The following is a 20400-nucleotide window of genomic DNA, read 5'->3' on the forward strand; positions in this document are numbered from 1 at the left end:
CAAAATCAATAGTTACTGGTGGCTTGAGAAAAAACTCCATTAATCAGAATCAGATTTACTTTATTAATCCCACGGGGAAACTACTCCTACTCAAAGAGCAATGTGGGCAATATGTGAGAATAAAGGCGGCAATTATAATAGGAATTGTTTTATTATTAGCCTTTATTTAACCAGGTCGATCCCGCTGAGATGCAAAGACCTCTTTTCCAAAGGAAGCAGCTCAGGAAAGTTTAGACAATTAAGAGCAGACGGAAACTCACACGTTACAAATAAAATACATGGAAGATAAAAATCCTCATGACTCAGAGTTTATATTAAAACAAGAACAAGTGTGATTAGTTCCTTTAAGTTTTCTGCAGGGAACTCCAAGTACAAATATAATATAAAAATAATTATTGTGGGAAATGATTGCACATGGTGATAATGATTCCTTTAAATGCTGCTCAATAAAAAGAGAAGAATTTTCCAGGTCTATTTACAACTCTTTAAATTCCTCAATATTCTGTGATATAATATGTTAATAATATAAAATATATCTGACATTGATTAGGATTAAATACATCGTCTGAAAGTGAAAAACTTGAAAAATTTGGGGATGTGGAGGCAGAAAAAAACTGAATCCTCGACTCATAGCTAGCACGTAGCCTTAGCCGCTAATAGCACAAAACACCTGAATATCCTTGAATACTTGTGCATTGTGGGTAATGAAGTCACCAGGGTTTGTCAAGAAAGAAAGAAAAAAAAACATAAAATAAAATCAAATCAAATCAAAGATTTTTTCAGATTTTTCCGTAAACCATCCACGGCCTCTTGTCGCCTCATCGCTGCCGGTCACTTCCTGTTTCTACGCCCCTTTAAAAACACCCGTCAATGCCAATAAATACAACTATATACTCTGTGTCCTCTATGGGAATCACTAACCTAAACTCAATAACAGGGAAAAAAAAGCCTCTAATCTATAACTACATTTACAACATGTTACAATATCGACGTTACTTTTCACAGCGTAGAGTTAGCGACGTTTAGCTCCTGGTTAGCAGCGGGCGACTTTAAAACCCTATGTATTTCCATTAAAACAAAAAGCATCTGTCCATCTTCCTTCTGTGACCTCTCACAGGTCACAAACCCGCCGGGATTCGAGTGAAAACATGCAGCGCTCTGCAGTCCGCACACGTATCGGACTTCCACTGGAAACTGGGTCTGATGAACATGTTGGAGAGGACGCATGTGTTTGTTTTACAAAGTAGATATCTGGTCACTACGCTCCCCCGTGACCCTGAGGCCATTTAGATTATTATTATACAGACAGGAGAATATTCATCCTCTGCAAGATAAAAGGGGATATTTGGATGTTCACTTATCCAAATATCAAGGGAAGGGATTTAAGAAATAAAAAAATATATAATGATGGGTATGAATTAATGCTGCTCCACTTGTTTTCCTCGGGGAAAACAACCACTTTCCTCAAACCCTGTTGCAAAAAAAATACTCAGTCATTTATTTTTGAACGTCTCTGTTGGAGTCTGGTCAAACGCTTTAAATCTAAAAACCTACAGAAACGTCACATCATCATCTGCTGCTTTCCAATTATTTCTGACTCCCACAAGCAGAAATAAAAATAAATCTTTCTGAATTTACAGATCAGCAGGAAATAGAAATAAAAATAAAAACAGCTTTGGTGGTTGTTTTCAGGCGCGGCGACGAGCTGCTGATGATGTGTTTCATAAGCAAATAAATTCAACCTCATCTCATCTTCTGCTAATGCGTATCCTCACCAGGGTCGCGGGGGTTTGCTGGAGTCTAACTCAGCTGTCATCAGGGGGGAGAGAATCAACAATTAACCCGACGAACATGTCGTCGGAGGGCGGGAGGAGGAAGACACGGGGAGAACATGCAAACGGAGCTGGATCAGTGCTAACCACAGAGCTAACACCACACAGCTAACACCTAATATCTAATGCTAAGCTACAGACCAATCAGAAACCAATACAAGGTCAATGAATGTTTAATAGCAGCGAAGAGATTCCATTAAAACCAACAAATATGAAACTACTGATGATGCAACAGCTCATTGGTTACATTTTCCATTTCCAAGTTGTAACTGATCAGCTTAAAAAACTGCAAATACCAGAAGAATTGTCATTGATCACGCTAAAGGAAGAATCAAATAATCTCTGTAATAACAAGAGTTATTACAATTCACCTTCCGATGAACAAACATGCTGGCACCGTCTTTTTAAAACAGAAAAACGATAATGTTTCATGTTAATCTACTGAATATTCGGAGGTGGAAGCAAAGCAAGTAGAGCTCCCCCTAGTGGCTGGCGGCAGTATAGGTCATAAGCTCCATGTTAGTGGATGGGGTCAAAATACACGTCAAATCATTTCTTTTCCAAGGATGGTTTCTGCCATTTCAGGTAGTTAATATAAGTTACGTTTTAGTTATAGAAACCGGATGTGATATAATGGTGACCACCAGTTGCCATGCCAACCGCTCCATAGTTGTTAAAACACTTTTTAAAAATAAGTTCAGTGTATAATCCAACATTTCCCTGCAACTGGTGGTAGTATTAATTATACAACAGGGTCTGGAGGAAGCGTGGTCGGATCATCGATATCCAACGAGATGGCGCCGCCCACATCCGAGAGGAAAAATAGCAGCAGTTTTGACTAATGAGAGGAAGCGGGGGACAGGTTATCACATATTTATAAACAGTCCACGGTCCATGGACATTCGAAAACAATGCTCGCAATGTCTCGAGTCACAGCGGGTAAAACTGGTATCGGTTTTAGGTATTTGCATCACTGCCATATTCAAAGCGAGAGAGATTAGAGACTGTGGAGTTGTACTTCAACTACCCACTAAGCTCATCGGATGGAGCTCTGAGCGGGGACCTCGCCACGAGGAAACGACCGCCTGGCGCAAACACACAGGAAATTGCCAAGGGAAGCCTCTTCTCTGCACACGGGAGTCATAAGCTATTTATTCCTGCCTCCAATCCATCAATTTATTTTCCGCTAATACGAGCCAGAGGTAGTAGACGAGCCCAGAACGACGGTAAACACGACAGCAATCTTGCTTCCCTGCAGCTAATCAGCAGAAATGGGCTGATATGCAGAGGTGAGAACATTTTGTCAAAAAAAAACAATCAGCGGCTTGTCCGCCGGTGACAAACGACACAATCGATCCCCGAACACTAATCCATCGAGTCAAGGCCGGGGACTTTAAAAGCCTTCGCGAAAGCTCAGATAAGAGCTCGACATGAACGGTGCTGCAGAGAAATATCACTTGAAACGACATCCAGCCCGGACATAGATATTAAAGGCGCTGATGAGATGTCTCACTCCTATAGAAAACGAATGTGGATAATTTACAGGGCTGTGTTAGGTAGAATTAATGTTATTTCTGTGTGAGATTAATGAGCAAAATAAAACTAATATTTACTTTTGTACCTCAAACAAACATTAAGATTTAAATATACTGTACATATAACTCACGTCCAGAGGGTGAAGTATTAAACCTGTGAAAGCAAATAATTAATTTGGCACAAACAGCGTTGGTCTTTTTTTTTTTCTTTCACAGATGAGCTCTTAAATCAGAAAGTGTAACAGATTACGCTGCATTACTCATCTATTAGTCGGCTCTGAAGCAGCATGGGGCAACACATGGGGCGTCTGAGCCGCCAGATTAACGCCGGCTGATTGTAAACGCTGCCTGTTTGAGTGCCGGGGAGGAAATAATGGGATCGGCAGAGTCCAGGTCAAGAGATTTAGTTCTGGTGGGGGGGGAGGGGGGGGGGAAGTTTGAAGCCAAAACACCGGAAGCTGCTTCACATTAACGCCACGATGACGTGGATGGAAATGGAAAGTCAACGCATGTATATGATAACGCAGCCGTGACGCATCAAACTCAAATTAGTCCGGAGCCACGTTCGGTCCAATTTAAACTCAAGTAACGTCAACAACAACTTTTTCCATTATTTTTCATGCAAAGAAGAACATTTACCTCAGGGGAATGTTTACATTTAATAAACCATCCATCTCATCGCTCATTAGTCGTGGGCCTCAGTGCTGTTTTCTCTCCACTTCTCTTACTCAAAAAGTGGACAAATTATGCCTTATGCTAACTAGCTATCTAGACTAAAGGCTTAGAAAAATAGCAGCTAGCGTCGTATATACTGTGAAACCCATGTGTGCATGTAATTTATGTCCATGTAGATAAACGCATTTAATTGACTTTGCCTCAGTTACTGCTAAGTTATTATGGCTAGCGTGCTAATGCTATAATGATAATACTAAATAACTTAATTTTCACTGTTTCTGAGTATTTATCATTTTAAACTTTAACATTGATGGATGAACACGGAGACTGAGGAGAAGGTAAACACAGCTCCATGACTGATGAGGTGATTGGGCTACAAAGCATTTTACAGGTTAATTTAAGATATTTAAAGGAAGTAGACGCTGGGATATTTGAGTGAGGGCCTTTTACATATTAACAGATGTTTGTAATAATATTTATAGGCCTGTTAATGGAGAAAATAAGACATTTATTTCCACGCAGCTCATCCGGCTCACAGGGTTACACTGGAGAATCTTCCCTCTGATGTAGCAAACCGAGAGTTTGATGCCTTCACAGGTTTCCTGCCACGTCTCGATTAATTTTCCAAATACACGACTAATTTTGAGCCAGGAGTTAAGAGCTCCGGTTAACGCACTGCAAAAAATAGTGAGGGCTCTGCTCTTTGGGACCGTGCAGATCTTCACACATCACCAGCGGTATTTTTGGATCCGACCGAGTACGTTTCTAATAATTCTTTGGCGCAGTCACTGGGTTTTCAGCCCAAAACCTTCTGGATTCTTCTGGCTCAGCTCAGTGAGGAAACAACAGTTTGGACGTGCAGGTGCAACTGAAAGGAAAAGTCACATTATTTCCAAATTTAGTAGTTTTCCTCAGAGTTTTCCAGATAAGATACTTCAGACCAAACGAACAGACACTTCCATGTATGGATCCACAGGACGAGCGTTACCTCAACAAGCGATTGCATAATGCGTTTTCCCCGTGATGCCGTCTGAGGTATTTGGAAATACAGTATGTGCCTCGCTCCTAAAATAGCCTTTTTAAATAAATGGGAACCTTTGCCGACATCCTCCTACGTTCCTGATTCAAAACAGAAAGCGCAGCTGCTCTCTGGACTCATGTGGAGACGTAGCCCAGACGCACAATTAGATAGTGGAGATATGAAAAGGTTTTTAGTAAATCTTGTTAGGCCTCTTCCAAGGCCGCTCTGTTTTCCGACGGAGAGCAAACGCTGAGACGAATGCGCCTGGTTATTCATGGCTGCGCTTCCTGAGGGGCTCGGGACGCGATGCATCACGCAGTCACGCTGGACGAGGTGCAAGTTACACAAATCACTGCACCTGAAATTAAATTCACATCCGTTTTCGACCTGCGAGTCGCAAACGAAGCGTAAAAACGGCAGCAGACGACCTGAGGGCCGACGCTGGAATGAATCAAATCCTTAGCAAAAAGTAGTTTGTTCTGCATAAATAATAAACTCTGTGGCATATTAAACACTACACGGTATAATTCTCCCATTATCTTTTCATGATCTAAGAAAATGAGGGTCTGTCTCTATCAATTTTGTCATTTCCTTCCTTTTTTTTTTATGATTTGAGGGCCCGTTAACTCTTCTTATCTCTAAAGTAAACTTCTTTTATCTCAGTAATTAAGCAGAGGAACGAGCTGCACCGATGAACGGACAACTTCGTGGAAATAAAATAATAATAAATACTTGTTTTGCTGTTCTCCTACTGTCGGAAAGGTTGTTTTTGTGTGTGTGTATCCTCCAGGTGAGCTGCATTAAAAACGCTGCTATTATTAAACTGTATTCAGACCACGTGCAGGGACATAAAATAAAAGGACAGTTGAGGGCGAAATGAGACGCTGGGCTCGGGACTGAAGAGCCTCCCGTCTGCAGGGGATCAACCGTGACTCTGTAACCGGAGAGAGAGAAAGATGCTGGCAGACGCTCGCCTCCCTACGGGCGACTCCAGAGACTCAACCCACAATTACCCAGAGAATAAATCCCAGGCAAAAAAAAAACAGATGGAAAATAAGGCCAGAAAACAAACACACACAGAGAGATATGGAAATATTCAGCATGTCAGCCCCTCTCAACCGAGCGTAATTTAACCTATTTTTCACCCACGACCGTTTTCGGATCTAATATGAAGCTTTAATTATAGAGGTGTAATAGAGACTTTTATTTAGAATTAGTCACACCTACTGTTATTGCATGAAATTATGTTATCAGCGTTAATGATTCCAAAGTGCGACTGAATAATCACGGGACACAGTTCGCTGCTCATTTTACCGCTTCAGGCGCGATGTTACTATCAGACGAATATGTTTAATACTTTAACTACGGGGCCGCGAGGCTTCGCTAGCAACAAATCTGCAGATTATTTTCAAAATGTCAGCAGGTTCTCCAGTCGTTAACAGCCCAAAACTACTTCATACGAGCATATTCAACTTTATGATCCTATAAATGCCAAAGAAACCCTGATGTTAAGTTTAAATGATGAATAAAAACTAAGTTGTTGCTTATTTTGTGCGGATTAAATAACTGCACAGCCTTAACTGTACATAAACTAAATTCAACACATAATGTACATTTGCGCATTCACATGTAAAGACAGAAAGACATATATGTTATATTTATATAGAAGTTGGAATAAATGATGATACAAACTGAGAAATAGTTAAAAAGAGGTTGTTTCTGTTATTTTTTTGTCTTGGTTTTGGTTTATAATCATTATTTCTTTCTTTAGTACGTGCAAATGGTTACATTTTTTTTTTTTGTTCATTCATTGTTATGTACATTTGCTGATATGTGTGTATACTTTTCAAACTACTTCATACAAACATATTCAATTTTATGATCCTATAAATGCCAAACAAATCCTGAAGTTTAAATAATGAATCAAACAAAGTTGTTGCTTATTTTGTGTGGATTAAATAACTGCACAGCCTTAACCGTACATAAACTAAATTCAACACATAATGTAGATTTGTGCATTCATGTAAAGATAGAAAGACATATTTAAAACTGTTTGCTTATATAGTTATTAGTGCTTATTAATGCATATATTTATATTTAGAATAAATGATGATACAAACTGAGGAATGGTTAAAAAGATAGTTTTTGTGATCATTATTTCTTTCTTTAGTACGTACATTTTATTTTTGTTCATTCATTCATTCATTGTTGTGTACATTTGCTTATATATGTGTATATTTTTAATGGGATGGACTCCTCTGGACCTGTGAAGATGCGCTGTGGTATCTGGCATCTACACGTTAAGCAGCAGCGGATCCTTCAGGTCCTACGAGCCACGAGGTGGAGCCTCCACGGCTCAGACCCGTTCGTCTAGAAAACCCGACACACGATCACCTGGATTAAAATCCGGTGACTTTTCTGAGGCCAAGTTCACACCTTGAACTTGTTGTGTTCCCTTAAACCGAGCCCGTAACCGTTTATGCCTCGCAGCAACGCAACGTTTGGGTGGGTGGTACGAGTCAGAACATTGTCTGGGTGGTATATCGGTATTTTTTTTCCCATTATGAATTGTTATGTGTCGTGTATTTGATTACACAGCGTTCAGAACGCGGCGCCGCGGGGGCCAAGCAAACCTGTTTTACTACTAGTGTGGCATTATTCTACGATATTTACTCATCATTACGGTAAAACAGTCCATCCTTAGTCAGTCTGCTGCATTAATTCCTCTCTCAGCTAATAGAAAATGTTGTAAACACGTGATTCATTGCACGGTGCAAGTCAAGCTGCTCAAATCCTTTCACCTGCATCCTTTAACGTGAACGTCGAGGACAAAATGTTCAGCTCATTGTCTAATATATCAGACACGCTGACAGGTGGCGTGATAACAAGGTAATCTGTGTTATCCCCTGTGGTCATAATGTTATGGCTGTTAAGGTAGGTTGAGCAATGCACAACTACACTCGCGCTTAAGATCGACAAAAACATAAGCGACAGAGGAAAAATAGAGAAAATTCCTAGAAAAAGAAACCCCAGACGTCTCGTTTAGTTTTTTTTTTTTTCCCAGAAACACCTGCTGTGAGTCCAGACTGAAACTGAAGGTGTGTCTGAGGTAAACAACGAGTCTCACAGCTGCACTGAAGCGCCGGCGTCAAGTCGTAACAGGCCGCTCTGCGTTTCACATACTGAACTCACGACGGGCGGAACGGGACACGTCTGCGTTACTCGAGCAATGAAGGACGGTGTCAGACCCTTCGCTGCCGTCTGTCTCCTGGCTCATTACCTGGACGAGCTTCGGCTTTTATTCACGAAAATTATGCAAAAAAAAAAAAAAAACACCGACACTCGTTGCTCAGCTCTGCTGTTATTATTTCAATCACTTCCTGAGAGACACTTTATCTGATTTAATAGCGCCGCAATCAAGAGTCACTCTGTCATTATTCTCTGAGATAAAAGGAAATCGCTGGGAAGGAGTTATATGGAGCTCAGTTTACGACTTCTGAAACTCACTAAAGTCCACAGCAGCTCAGTGGAGGCGTGTCACTTTTGTGTAGTCGGGATAAAAACACAATAACACAGGGCGTGACTCCTGACTGGCCAGATAAATGAGGGTGAAAGGTGAACTTCAAAGTAGAAACACCATCAAACATCTTGAAATATGCTTTTTTTTCCCCCCAACCTCAGTGACACTTTGGACAGAAGTTTGTGAGATAAGCTATGAATAGTCAGGCCTGTTATTCACACTGTGTGAAGCAGGATCAGCCCAGGAAACAACCCCAGAGCCTCATTAACAAACCCCAGACGGAGGACGGAGGACGGAGGGGGTGAGAGCGGAGGGTAACGTCTGACTGACTCATCCTCTCTCCTCATTTACTCCCCGATCAAACCGTGACCAGTCGAGATGCTCTCTCTCTCTCTCGAGGGAGCGACGGCCTCGGAGCACGAGAGGTGGCTTAAAATATTCAGCCGATAAAGTGACAGAAAACAGACGGTTCTTCTCACGACAAGAAAGAACTTTATTGTCAGTGACACTTACATGAAACGAGACGATTTAAAAACAGTGTTGCTTATTACTTGTTACTGTAATTTCAAGGTAATTAGTTATAATATTACTGTCTTTGAATTGTAAAATAATAATAGTGCGTTCGCAATAGATCACATCCAGTAGAAGGTGATGCTAGGCTAACGCTAACAACAGCACAATATAATGGAGCAGTCATGGCTCATGGTTTAATACATATAGAGTTACATGCTAGAAGCTACTACTGTACATTGTAGCCGAACACCAACAAAAAGCTGCACAACGCTACATGTTTCCTTAAATTACTTTACTAAACAACTTTTGGTTCCGCACACAAAGTGCATTGCTGCATTACTTTTGTTCCCAACACTGTAAATAACAGTGTCAGTGGTTCTGCTTGTCAGAGCTAAAATAGCTAGAAACATTCCTACGTGTGATCAGGGTGGTAGAAAACTAGACTGGACTAAAAATAAACACGCTCACGCAAACATCAGAGGAGCAAAAGCCAAATGCTAACGTGCTCAGAGGTGTGTGTTTTTATATCCAGATGCATGTTTTCAACGTGCACACTGGACAAGTGGACACCCTGAACATGCAAACTCCACACAGAAAGGCCCTAGTCAGCTAATGGATTAGCATCAGTGCTAACCAAGCAGCACAACACATGAGAGCGAAAGCCAGAAGTTAAATTCCAACAATATTTCACGTTTTCTCGCCAGCGTCACGCTCCATCATCTGCTTCATTCGCATTCAAATAAAACGCACTGATGCAGGGAGGACACATCTCCTCGTCTTCCGCGGCGTGAAAAGGGGCGAAGCGTCAACAACGCAACGCAAAACTCGTGGAGCATGAAGGTGGAGACTGAGCAGAGCAGCGTGCACATGATTTGTCTGGGAATCAAAATGAACGGCGCACGGCGTCAAATGCAGCTGCAAAATCTTTCCAGTTGTCTGGTTTTATGTGTTTGTAGTAATTACACTAATGTCTCTGAGCGAGTGCCGCTAATGACACTTGATGACAACAAGCTATATTTAGAGAGGCACTTTAAAGTTTGTTTTATATACTGAAGCTGATGTGGATCGTTCCACACAAACTGATGGATTCATTCGAGCTCTCAAGTGTCGCTGATGCGGTTCAAGTCGACATAAAAGCAAAGAAGGAGGCATTTGCAGCCGAACGCAGAGGAAAAAAGCGGCGCTGAATGAACGACCCACAACAGCGATGGGTTATTAACCCCGGAGAGGAACCAGGAAACGCAGCCAATCGATAAAAATCCCACTCCCACACCGAGGAAAAGAGAGTTGTAAAAATCGATGAAATGCTGGCGGTTCGTTTACTATCAGTGGAGCTAATTCAGCAACAAACAAAAAACACTGTAGAGGTTCTAGATAATCTGAATACGTGTAGATCCGTGGGTATATAACCTGCTGACTCTGGGACGTAAGAGGGGAAAAAAGTTGTAATCCCCTCGTCTTCTCTCTCCTCTCCTCTTGTAATCTGAGATTTTTAATCTCTGCTTTCCAGAGCAAAGATTACCCAGAGGCCTTTGCTCCCAGGCAACGAGCTCAGCGGGAACGAGGGGTGAACGTCGGGTGACGACGCAGACGTGAGAGGCAGGAAAAAGGGCAGAAAGACGCAGAATTAAAAGGGTGTGGAGGAGGAAGGGATGGAAATATAAGACAGGAAAGAAAAAGAAAAGAGGGTGGAACGCCAGGATGAGATTAGAGCGTCGATAAATAGCATTCGCAAGTTAAGGTCAGAGTTTATGCTGTGGCCTTTTAAGGGAACATGTGTTTCAAACTGAAGAGGTTCCTTGTCTACAATATGTACGAAGCTTTCTGGTCCACTGATGTGAAAAAAAGAGAAAGAATATACAGCACATTTTTAATTTTAGGGCTTAAATCGATTCATTAATCAAATGTTTCCTGAGCAGTCAAGAAATAAATGATTGAAGGAATCATCTCCTGGGGAAGCTAATCAAGAAAAGTTAAGATTTCCTGTGATTATTAGCAAAAACAGGGTCGAGTTGACTTCAGTGACTGGTTTTAATCGTAAACGCAGGTGTTTTATTCATCCTGCAAAACAAGGTTTGAGTAAATAAATATCAAATATATTTAACCTTCTATATTTTAAGCCTCCTCCTCTGAGCTTCAGGAACAACAAGTATTAAATTAAAGCTCCGCGCTCAGTTCTAACTGGATCCTTAAACATTTTTTTCCACGTCTCGATGACACACGACCAAAAGAATTTCTGTCGACGTTAAGGTTTGTTTTGCAGCTCACACCCATTTCAGACATACTGCAAGTTTCCCGGAGGTCACTGAACGAACGACAAAGAGGAACTTTACTGGAAAAGGTGCAGATCGAACTGTGCGATAATGTGAGAGTCTTGTGATTTACTCGCAATAATGTCCATTAACTCGGACCTGGAGGATGTATATATATATTTTAGACTGCATTAGTTCTGAAATTACAGTATAATCTCCGTTTAGAAGCTGGGCTGAGTGGCTTTGTGCAGCTGGACAGAAGTAAAATTTTGATTTTAGCCGGTGACGTCAGCCTGCCTAATTATTTTTTCATGCCACTTCGTGTTCCAGTGCAACCTCTGGACGATAAAAGCTGCTTCGGGGTCTGGTTTAGAGGCAGAAAAAACGAGGAAGGAAGCTGGAAGAGCCGAGCTTTTACATCCATAGACGAGCACCGAAAAGAAAGTCGACACGTTTTATTGGATTTCCATTCCAGATAAGTGACACACCTGGAAACAAACAGGAAACAGGAGCAACACGTTTTTACACAACAGCAGCAGCTAAACAGTGCGTTTAAGAGGCAGAGCAGCAGGATTTCCTTTGAATTCGGCTTGAAAGCCATTTCAAAGAAAAAGATCTGACTCACTATAAGGATCCCCTGCAGACCGTCACAGTATAATCCTCTCTCTGCGTTTAGATGTATCGAGGAAAAAAAGGACTTCAGAGCGAAACACTGTCCTGCACGTAAACACACACACACACGGGTGGTGACGCACTTACCAAGAATACACTAAAATGTTGGCACGAGCACAAGCCAGAGCCACCGCGATACAACTCTCCGTGCATAGTAACTCCGAGATGCGTCCGCACACAAATACATGCAAACTGTGAATTGCATAACAAGCAGGCTGGCAGGTGCGTGGGACAGGAGCTACTGTATTTAAATTTAGACTTTTAAGAGGAACACACTCTCAAAACTGCCACACTAAGACTGCGATATCTGCAAATATCCGATTTTCATTAATTTATGAATGAATCCATGAACCAGGAGTGAATTATTTCTGACTAAACTGTCGCTCTAACGGGGCGTAATGATTAAGCAGTGGTTGTAAAACAAAATCATACAAGAGTTGAACTAAATTTAGGCACCTAGCTAAATTTATATGCTCTCAGAGTGTGAAAAAAAACTGGCAGTGATTCAGCTTCTGATGAAACGAGGGGAGGAAATGAACTGTGTGTGTGTTGTAGCCCGACACTGGATCTGTTTGATGAGTGCAGTGTTTAGTGTGTTGGTTTAATCCGTGGCGTGTTACTCACACACCCGGCATCACTGCTGGTGTGTGTGCGTCTATACGCTGTGTCAGCTTAGCCCACTCGATCCCTAATCCAGGAGCACGGAGACGAGGATCAAACCCGTGTACCTACACGTATAAAAAAAAAATAAAATAAAATCATGTACACGTCACAGATCAGATCAGTTCTCGCTGCTTCCTCACACGTCCACGTCCTAATGAGGACACGGAGAGAGATTCAACCGGTTGCCGTGACAACGGACGTGATTGAGCAGCGCCGCCGCCGCCGCCGCCGCCGCAATCACGGGCCGGAGCGAGTGGAAGAGCATCAGTCAGCTCCCATTCAGCGGCGTTCACTCCTCCCATTCCTCTTTTCTCTCAATGGCCGAACAAAAGACGAGGCTCAGCGCTGGGATTTGTGGAGCTGCATGCGTGTGCGTGTCTGCGTGTGTGTTGGTAGTAAAACTACGCAAGCTTTTAAAAACTGGCTTCCTGTATCCTGCAGTAGAAGAACAAAAACAAACTATAGAAACGACAACAAAAAAAAAACAAAAACAAAACAAACTGTGGCCTGTGACCTGAAGAGTTGCATTAACTCAGCTGTTGTGACGCTTTGGAGGAAAATCCATAAACCCTCAAGGCCGGGAACAAATTATACAACTTTTAAGCTCTGTTTATTTGTTCCTGTCTATTGTCTCTTGTAGATGGTACATCTGTAAAGAGAATCCCACAGCGAACATCACTTCATGACTGATATACCTGTTGCATTTCATCCCAAACGATTTTAAGTGAACTTAAAACAAAGTCTTTTGGTTTATTATTATATATTATTATTAATATAATATAACAGAACTTGTCCCAATACATGATGTGATACAATGTAACTGATTTTACACTTTTTACCAAATGATAATATTCGGCTAAAGTTTAGATTTAGAGAGTTTTACTAGGAAAAATAAAAAGACGACGATCCTTAGTTTTATGAGCAGAATTCTGAGATTAAATAATTCTGTGAAAGAAAGTCAGAATTCTGAGAAAATTGTCAGAGCTATAAGTTTAAAGTCAGAATTAAGAGAACAAAGTCAGAATTCTGGGAAAAAAGTCAAAATTCTGGGGGAAAAAGTCAAAATTCTGGGAAAAAAGTCAAAATTCTGGGGTAAAAAAGTCAAAATTCTGGGAAAAAAAAGTCAAGATTATGGGGAAAAAAGTCAAAATTCTGGGGAAAAAGTCAAAATTCTGGGAAAAAGTCAAAATTTGGGGGGAAAAAAGTCAAAATTTTGGGGAAAAAAGTCAAAATTCTGAGATTTAAATTAGAATTTAAAAAAAAGGCAGAATTCTGAGATTAAAGTCAGAACAAAAAAATAATTAATTTGCACTAACTACAATTTTTTTTTTTATTTTTTATTTTGTTAGTGGCCCAAATCCTCTTTCAGTAGCATCAATTATTCCTCGTCGTCTAAACGCTGAGAGCAGATCCACCCATCATCTCCACAACTTGCTGAATTTCATCAATAATCCACATATATCCACTGTGGGATAAATTAAAGTATAATCCCATCAGGTCTCTGCCTGTGTTTACGCCCCTTTAATAGTGCCGTCAGTTTTCTCCACTCAGTGTTGGTTCACTGTTTGTTTTGTCCGTAAACCGAAGAAAATCTATTTCACGTCACATTAGTCAAAGAAAATCGAGAGGCTACAAGTGGGCAATGCTCCATGAAATGCTGAAAAAACTGTGAAAACGCCCCAAGTTAAGAGTCACAGATCAATGAAACGTCTTCAGATGTTGGGTTTTCTCTGTTTTGCTAAAAAAAAAATGACTAAACCAAATTTTTAGTCACTAAACAAGCGCTGAATGACCATTGATTGATCACAGTGAGAGATAACTTACATTTTTTACCCTTAAAACAGCCGACTTTAAAGAAGCTTCCGGCTCCGTCTTCCTGTGGAAACTGTTCCAATGATTTAATAAACACAAACAGCGAGAAGGCCACTGGTAAGTGCTCACCTCGTTCAGTCCTTTGGGTTCCAGCGAAACACCTGAAGGATTTCAAGGGACTAAATATAGCTTCTCCTTTCGTTTCATTGTTGTCTTGCCAGCCACCAATTGCAAAGCTAAATCCTCAGAGCTGAAACTGTTGTTGTTATTATTGACTGAATATTTTATAATTCATTGAAATCCATGTCTTTGAAAATACTGAACGACACTGAAAACTGTTTCCTCCAAACCCAGAGGGACGTTTCAACATCTTCAAACGCCTTGTTTTTCGTTTGAACCATCAGTGCAAACTGTCAATTTCAGTGGATTTAAGGAGTAAATCTTGAAATAAATAGCAGATAATTGCCTGTTTCATTGTTTCAAATATCAAGATTTACTGTCTCTCCTTGATCTTGAGCCTGATTTAAGATTTCCGTACCATTTTCTCCCATTCTTTCATAGCGTAACCAGGCCAGATTCCTTGTAAATGAATGTTATCACGCTAAACTGATCAATCAACTTTCCGCTCTGTGTGACGGATAAGATCGTTGAATTAAAAACAACCCTGAGAAATAGTACTGAAGTACATTTTTTCTTAAATCTTCCGTTCACTGCACAGATTATTTGCTTTTCTTGTGTGTGTTTAACAAACCAGCGCTGCAGGGCTCACAAAAAAGCCTGCACATGCTGCATTTCACAGCCAAAAAAAAACGGCTGAATGCAAGAAGGAACTTGATGAGAAGGACGGCTGACGCACGCTATTTTTAGTGATAAATCAAGTCCCGTTGTGTGGAACGATCAGAGCTCATAGACTCTTCGCTCTTCGCCAGAGGAGGGAAAGTCTCAGAAACATGGTCGTTTTCCCAGAGGGAAGCGCCGTCAGGAAAACACCTCTTACGCCTTTTTCCTCTGGATCAAACACAAAGTCCAGCTCGCGGTGGACGAAAATCTTCCCCTTTGAAGGGGATCCAACGAAAGCACGAGTGAAGGCTGCGTTAATTACACAAACACACAACAGTCGAGGCTTCTGTAAACACACGAGTGAGGCGACCTTTAACAAACATCCACACTGATACGTGGATAAACCAGGTCATCTACGGTCCTTCCACCTGACCGAACAAATCAAGCCGCTCGCTCATTTTCTCCTGTTATAATAAACGAGATAAAGTCAAAGCTTCTCCGGTAGCTGAGGAAACTGGACACTTAACACATGTTCCACTTCATTCAATTCATTAGAGCTGCTGATCTGAATTTCCCCCAGCGAGACGCAACTCTCATAACTCGCCCCGGAGAGGCCGAATGTTTTAGCTTGCATTATGCATGGCGTCGTTTCTGCTTGAGGAATTACAGCGAGGCCTGCGACCGGGAAAATCAAGACTTTAGTCAAATAATAAGAGGGCGAGGTGGAAAGAAACCAATTTCCCACTGTTTGTTTCTTCTAAATTAGAGTCAATCATGACAGTTACATATCTGGGTACGTAAACAAAGGTAAAAAGGTGCTACAGAAAGTCTAAGTGCACAAATATTAAGCCCTCGGTTTATTCGTTGTTTGGCTGCTGGTGAACTGTGGATTGTGCCCCATGGTTGACGCAGACGGGTCAGAAAATAGGAATGACTCAAGAGGACTGAATGACCCAGGTTTAATCATTACACTATAAATACAGCGAGGTAGTATTTATGGAGTCTTATTTGCTTAGGGTGGTGGTCTGTTGTTTCTCTTAGTTGTAAATAAAGAAATGTTGATATTTGGTGCTACTCAGCAACAACATGCAAACTATTTCCCAAAGCAGGGGTCTCACTTCAAGACAGTGAACCACTACAGCGCTTATATTACCGAGACGCCCTCGGGCAAAGCACTTGATCCTCCACGGACTCAGCAGTAAATGACGTCTATTCTGCGCTGCCCCCAGGTATCACATGAGTGTTATCATATATAAAGGTCAACGCTATGAGGAAAGATAAAAAAAAAAAAAAAAGCTGTCATGAGTTCAAAAAATGCCTCCGTCGCGTGTTATCTCGTGTGCTGAAGACACATTTTCACAGTTGTGTATGTGGGTGTTGGCTGAGAGAATGTCATTACCACCTCTTTCAGCAATTATATTCAAATTCATTCATTGGTTCAGAGGGAGGAAAATTAAGACCTGCTGGAAAAAACGTGCAGCTCGTCTCCAGTTCGACATCTTTCGTGAAACTCTCAGCCTTATTGTTCAGAGCAGAGCTTCACGATCTGGGTCACGTTATCCAACCCCTCACGGATGAATTTCAGTGTCACCGTAGCATGTGCTGCCATTTGTGCAGCAAAAACATAACATAACAGGAAGGCTCAGGCTGCGTGGCCCACTTCCAACAAGGAGCTCAGTGTTATAGGAGCTCCAACGCAACTTACATAAACAGAAGCTTCCCCTGGCGTCCGTCCATCTACATCCACTCAGCAGGACTCGCTTGCCAGTTCTTTAGGTGCGCTCGCGAATGCAAATGCATTCTCGTGTGATGTCCCATCAGTAAATATGTTCATGAAGGTATGAAACAGGCTTTTGAGTTGTTATTTTGACATTTAATCGTCATCCAGTGGAGTCACGTCTTCAGTCATTAAAGGATTTACTGCTAGAATGAATCAGTTGTCACTCATGCACATAATGCTTTTTTAAGTGAGTGCATATAACACATGCATTCATGAATGCACCAGTGGCAACTAAGACTGGATGGACCTGCTTTCACCACCACCAGCGTTGCCTTGTGTGGGTACAATGCTGCTTTGCAAAAACACTTTAGATCACGATGATGTCTGGATCATCAAAGGGTCGTCCCGAGTACAGCCCTCCAGATGATATAAAACCACTGTGACACGTTCCCACTGGGTCACTTCTTCTACACCAGACTCCATTACGAAAACTGTCAATTTAAGGGTGCCTCAGAAACAAACACGCTGCAGTTCAACCCGATACGCTTGTAAGAAATAATATGAGATTAGGATTAAAATGAGCATTTGAGAGAAGATGGTTTGAGCCGAATTACGAAAAGGATCCTAAAGATTCATGTGAAGTAAATGTTAATGAAGCAGATGTGGACATTTAACATGAGGCAAGAATTTAGGATTTTCTAAATGAGGTTTGGCATGATTTCTGTCGCGACTTTGACTGATCTTTAAACGCGTATAAATTAGAATAACTTTTGTAAAACTGGACATTTTTAATTTAAATTAAAACCCAGATCGAGGTAAACATGACGTGTGGAGGAACTCGGTGCTGATTTAGACACAGAAACATTCACGTTTCTCTCCCTCAGTGTTGCTGAGTTTGACCAACTTCTAAAATAATATAAAATTGCATATTTACCATAATGTCGCCGCTAACGTAACTGCGCCCCCACTTCTGATAAAGTTTTCCCCGCAGCAGCAACAGCAGCAGCAGCAGCAACGTAGCCAGATCCAGACATAATCTGCGAAATCACACACTCGCTCGTGTCCCGGCTCTTTTTTTTTTTTGTCCTCAACAGATAAAAACGCGGCCCGTGAACACCGGCGGCGGCGGCGGCGGTGCCACGCGCACCATCACGACTCCCCTGCTCCACGCCCGCTGGACGCGACCCGACAGACGGCGGCGGCGGCGGCAGCGACGCTCCGGCTCCGGCTCCGCCGCGGTAAAAATCCTCCTCGACACCTCCAGGCGGGCGGGGACGCACACGGCGCGATGTGCGGTGCGGGCTACGCCCCGCCCACCCCCCCCATCGCTCGGAGGGAGGGGGCTGCGGGGCAAATCGAATACACCCACATTTTAATTAATGAATCCGTAATGACAGATATGCGGAGCAACTTCCAAATAAATAAAAATAAAATATTATACATATATAGAGAGAAAATATGTTCAGTGTTGATCAGCCACAACATTATGACCAACCCAGGCCTCCCTTGTGCCTCCAAAACAGCTGTGAGTCACCAGAGAATGGAGTGGGTGTGGGTGTCCTCTGGTGTCTTTGGGTGTCTTTGGGTCCTATGGTTTGAGGGAAGGGGCCTCTGTGAATCATCCTACACATACTTGATCAGTTTAGGATCTAGTGAATGTGGAGGCCTGGTCAACACCTTGTGTTTGTCTTTGTGTTTTTTTTGTTTGTTTGTTTTGTTTTTGAGTTGTTTCTAAAGCGTTTTCTGTGTGTGTCTATCAACGAGTGCTACTGGTCTGGTCTAGATTTGGTGCTACATGTCTTAAGTAACATCCACACGAATGCATGTCAGGTCCAAAAGTCTCCCAGATGAACACTGAACTGTCACAAGATGGTTTACATGTTGTTTACTTCACCCGTCAGTGTGGCTGCTCAGTCTAGTTGCATTTATAAAGTTTAGAAGATGTCTTCTACGTTATAATGAGTCCAAAGTGCTCTCAAAGTGCTATATTATTGGAGAGTGTAGTAAGTAGTACTTGTAGAAGTTGCAGTTCATTGAGACAGACTGAAATTTATAATATTTTATATAACATACGCAAATGCGTATCCTGATCCTTTGCATGTTTTTCAAAAGCTCCAGTGTTTACCTGCCTGAAACACACGGTCACCTAAATAGATTAGATCGTCCAAATAGGTGGACATGACCCGAGCTATTATCTCAAGTGAAGTGACGAATCACTCCATAAAGGTCTGCGGACGGGGTTATGAATAATTTAAAGGCACAGCAGCTCTGCCGTGGCCTCGCTGATAAAGAAACTAATTAGCATGGTTAGCGGCCTCGTCATGTGATCTGAGCCTGCCGATAGTTCGCTGTCCAAGAAACACATTAAGAATTCATCGCCGCATTCCCCCGGCGCGCACACTCTGCTGTCTTATTAAAAAAAAAAAAACAAACGCAGAGACACTATCTGACTCTGCCATCTTTCTCACACATGGACCCACTTTATGACTCAGTCGCCCTGTTAATCATTATGACAAGCGTACGTGCAGACGGTTCAGGACGACCCGAGGCCAGGTGATTCAGGCTGCGGGGCATGTTTAATCCGATCCGAGCTGATTCAATCACGTTATTTTTTGCATTTTCTAGAACAATCATTGCGTAGCTTTGGGTTTACAAATGTCTCCTAACAACCTAAAAACGCTCCCAGTCCATTTCCCCTGAGTATTGATGTATCAAATCCATGCTTGTATGTGTGAAACTGTGCACTAATGTTAATTGTAACGTTTAATTAGGTCCACAATCTTGGTCTCTTTGCGCTAAAAAATCGATTTGGTTCAGAGAGGGCATCGGCTGTGGATTCACAGAAAACAGCTTCAGCCCGTAAATGCCATTAAGAGCTTCACTCTAATGGACTGAATGACACTCAGCAGCTTCAAAAAGCTGGAAAAGAGCGACTGAAGATTTTAAAACTACTCTCTTTGCTCTTTAAACCGCTGCTAGATACTAAAAAAACAAAAATAACCACCCTGACATACGTAGAGTTGCAGTTCTTCTTTTAAATGTCACCACATTTGACTTTTAATAAAGATCAGCAGAGTTCAAAAACTATACAAACCAGAGCGCGTTTGAAGTGCACGGTATAAATGTCAGATTTTTTCTAATCGTAAAGCGGTGCATCATTCACGTTTTGCGTAAAAAGGAACGAAGCATTTACGTGCACACATAAAATTCCCGCTGTTAGTCACGGGGACGCCATTGTTCTCTTTCCTCTCGCAGCCAATGTTTGTGTCCATCATGGACTTTCCTGCTCCGCTTCCTGTCTCCCGTCTCAGGCGTGACATCAGCCTGACCTCCCTGGTATTTAACGTTTGGTTTAGGTGTTCCTCTGGGATTGTTTAGGTGAAAGCTCTCGTGAGGATCTAAAAA

At 41.8% G+C, this 20400-nt stretch overlaps 1 protein-coding gene across 2 annotated transcripts in view; it reads right to left on the reverse strand.

Annotated features, from left to right (window-relative positions):
• Positions 1-20400, reverse strand: part of tmcc3 (transmembrane and coiled-coil domain family 3) — a 41870-nt gene that overhangs the window by 9760 nt on the left and 11710 nt on the right. Inside the window, exon 1 of one of the 2 annotated variants that reach the window (XM_047575218.1) lies at positions 17930-18253. The exons of the other annotated variant lie outside the window; for it this stretch is intronic. Within the exon in view, the coding sequence (XP_047431174.1) occupies positions 17930-17932 (3 nt within the window). The 5' untranslated portion in view covers positions 17933-18253. Of the gene's footprint in view, positions 1-17929; positions 18254-20400 lie in introns of those variants that run through there. 2 annotated transcript variants of the gene reach the window in all.

This window comes from Mugil cephalus, chromosome 22 (assembly GCF_022458985.1).
Source record: "Mugil cephalus isolate CIBA_MC_2020 chromosome 22, CIBA_Mcephalus_1.1, whole genome shotgun sequence".
Classification (NCBI taxonomy): Eukaryota; Metazoa; Chordata; class Actinopteri; order Mugiliformes; family Mugilidae; genus Mugil; species Mugil cephalus.